Here is a 2500-nt window from a genome sequence, read left to right as displayed (position 1 = left end):
TCTTTATCTTTTTTTCCTTCCAGCTTAAGGGAGGGGGGGGGGGTTTGCAGTCTCTAATAGACCTTAATACCCCCACCCCTTTTTCAAAAAGGATTCGAACATAAAGGATCATGTTCTTACCCAAACGCAATGCAAGTCCTTTCTACATGTAATGGACTTATGATGTTTCACAGTTGTATAATTTTAAAGCTCCATAGCTGACAAATAAATTTTCTAACGTGCTCAATGAAACCGCTGATCCTTGGCGTGCATTTGTAAATTACTGTAAACACCTTCTTTGCTTACTATGACCCATTGAGGGAATAGTTGTGGGGAAATATGGGTGGGAAACGCGTTTCGTCTAGCTTAAAAGCAATCAACATAACATCGTAAGCGTCTTTATCTTTCTTCCTTCCAGCTTCATCCCTGATTTGACAATCTGATCATCTCATCGAAAAAGTTTTAATTGTCATTTAGTTATTAAAGAATGGTAGATGGGAAGTTTAAGGCTGTAGAGCAGCGAATGCTAGAGCTTGCCATTGCGATAAGTGTTTTCATCTCGGCGGTGCTTACCTCAACTAATTTTACCTGATTATCAACAGGCCATAAAAAATTATGCACAAGCATTACAAGCATTTTCACAGAAAAATAGGCTGCAGGGCGGAGGGGGATCATCACCTATGGAAATCTGGGAATTGCGTATCTCAGTCTAGGTAATTTTAAACAAGCCATTGAGTACTACGAAAAACATCTTAGTATTGCTAAAGAAGTAGGGTAATAGGGCTGGGGAGGGATCAGCCTATGGAAATCTGGGAAATGCCTATCTTAGTCTAGGTAATTTTAAACAAGCCATTGAGTACTACGAAAAAAACATCTTAGTATTGCTAAAGAAGTAGGGGATAGGGCTGGGGAGGGATCAACCTATGGAAATCTGGGAAATGCCTATCGCAATCTAGGTAATTTTAAACAAGCCATTGAGTACTACGAAAAAACATCTTAGTATTGCTAAAGAAGTAGGTAATAGGGCTGGGGAGGGATCACTATGGAAATCTGGGAAATGCCTATCTTAGTCTAGGTAATTTTAAACAAGCCATTGAGTACTACGAAAAAACATCTTAGTATTGCTAAAGAAGTAGGTAATAGGGCTGGGGAGGGATCAGCCTATGGAAATCTGGGAAATGCCTATCTTAGTCTAGGTAATTTTAAACAAGCCATTGAGTACTACGAAAAACATCTTAGTATTGCTAAAGAAGTAGGTAATAGGGCTGGGGAGGGATCAGCCTATGGAAATCTGGGAAATGCCTATCTTAGTCTAGGTAATTTTAAACAAGCCATTGAGTACTACGAAAAACATCTTAGTATTGCTAAAGAAGTAGGTAATAGGGCTGGGGAGGGAGGATCAGCCTATGGAAATCTGGGAAATGCCTATCTTAATCTAGGTAATTTTAAACAAGCATTGAGTACTACGAAAAACATCTTAGTATTTGCTAAAGAAGTAGGTAATAGGGGGGAGGGATCAGCCTATGGAAATCTGGGAAATGCCTATCTTAGTCTAGGTAATTTTAAACAAGCCATTGAGTACTACGAAAAACATCTTAGTATTGCTAAAGAAGAAGTAGGTAATAGGCTGGGGAGGGATCAGCCTATGGAAATCTGGGAAATGCCTATCTTAATCTAGGTAATTTTAAACAAGCCATTGAGTACTACGAAAAAAATCTTAGTATTGCTAAAGAAGTAGTAATAGGGCTGGGGAGGGATCAACCTATGGAAATCTGGGAAATCATATCTGCTTGTCTAGGTAATTTTCTGGGAAAAACCTCTCGAGGCAGAGTAAGAACCAACAACTTCACCCACATCTGACGCCGGATCTGGCAATCGAACCCCAGCCAATTTTGGGATGCGAGTGCTCTCACCCACTGACGCCACCCTGCTCCCTTCTTACTTTTCATATTAAAATCTTTTCCTTGCACTTAAAAAAGCAAATCGTTAGACCCTCGGGGAGATTTTTTGAGCTCATTGGGGTAACATTTACTAAGAAAGTTAAAATGTACAACCCTGTACCCCACACACTGGTTAAACGATATTTACCTGGTAATTAGCACAATATATCTCTTCTTCAGTTAAGAATATTCTCCTAACACTTTATGGTATATATCTCCCGTTTTACTTCTACTTGTTTCCATTCGAAACGTAAAAAACATCCTTTGAATTATGATGCCGTTTCAAATTTTACGGTGTCGCACTGATTGACCAATTTCGGGGTCCGTGTAATCAGAGTTAATTCGAGGGAGTGGTTATGAAACCTGAAAACCTTCAAAAGTTAGAACAACCCGTAGTCGCCAATCGTATGTTTAATTGACCGGGACAAGAGCACAACCTTTTGTTTTCCCGCTTCGCATTGGGTTCGCAAATTAGTTACGCATCATTAATCGAAAGATTTGATTGGTTATATTCTCGAACAAAAAGGTGTGGTTTTGTGCACAAAACATAAAAACAAAGACTTGTCGCGTTTCATTAACCT

At 39.3% G+C, this 2500-nt stretch overlaps 1 protein-coding gene across 1 annotated transcript in view; it reads left to right on the top strand.

The window, feature by feature from the left end:
* LOC138032071 (extracellular matrix-binding protein ebh-like) overlaps positions 1–2500 on the top strand; it is a 61556-nt gene that overhangs the window by 48645 nt on the left and 10411 nt on the right. Inside the window, exon 12 of the mRNA XM_068879657.1 lies at positions 632–753. Coding sequence (XP_068735758.1) covers positions 632–753 — 122 coding nt within the window. The remainder of the gene's footprint in view (positions 1–631; positions 754–2500) is intronic.

Source organism: Montipora capricornis, chromosome 14 (genome assembly GCF_036669925.1).
Source record: "Montipora capricornis isolate CH-2021 chromosome 14, ASM3666992v2, whole genome shotgun sequence".
Taxonomy (NCBI): Eukaryota; Metazoa; Cnidaria; class Anthozoa; order Scleractinia; family Acroporidae; genus Montipora; species Montipora capricornis.
This window is presented reverse-complemented; position numbering and strand designations above follow the sequence as displayed.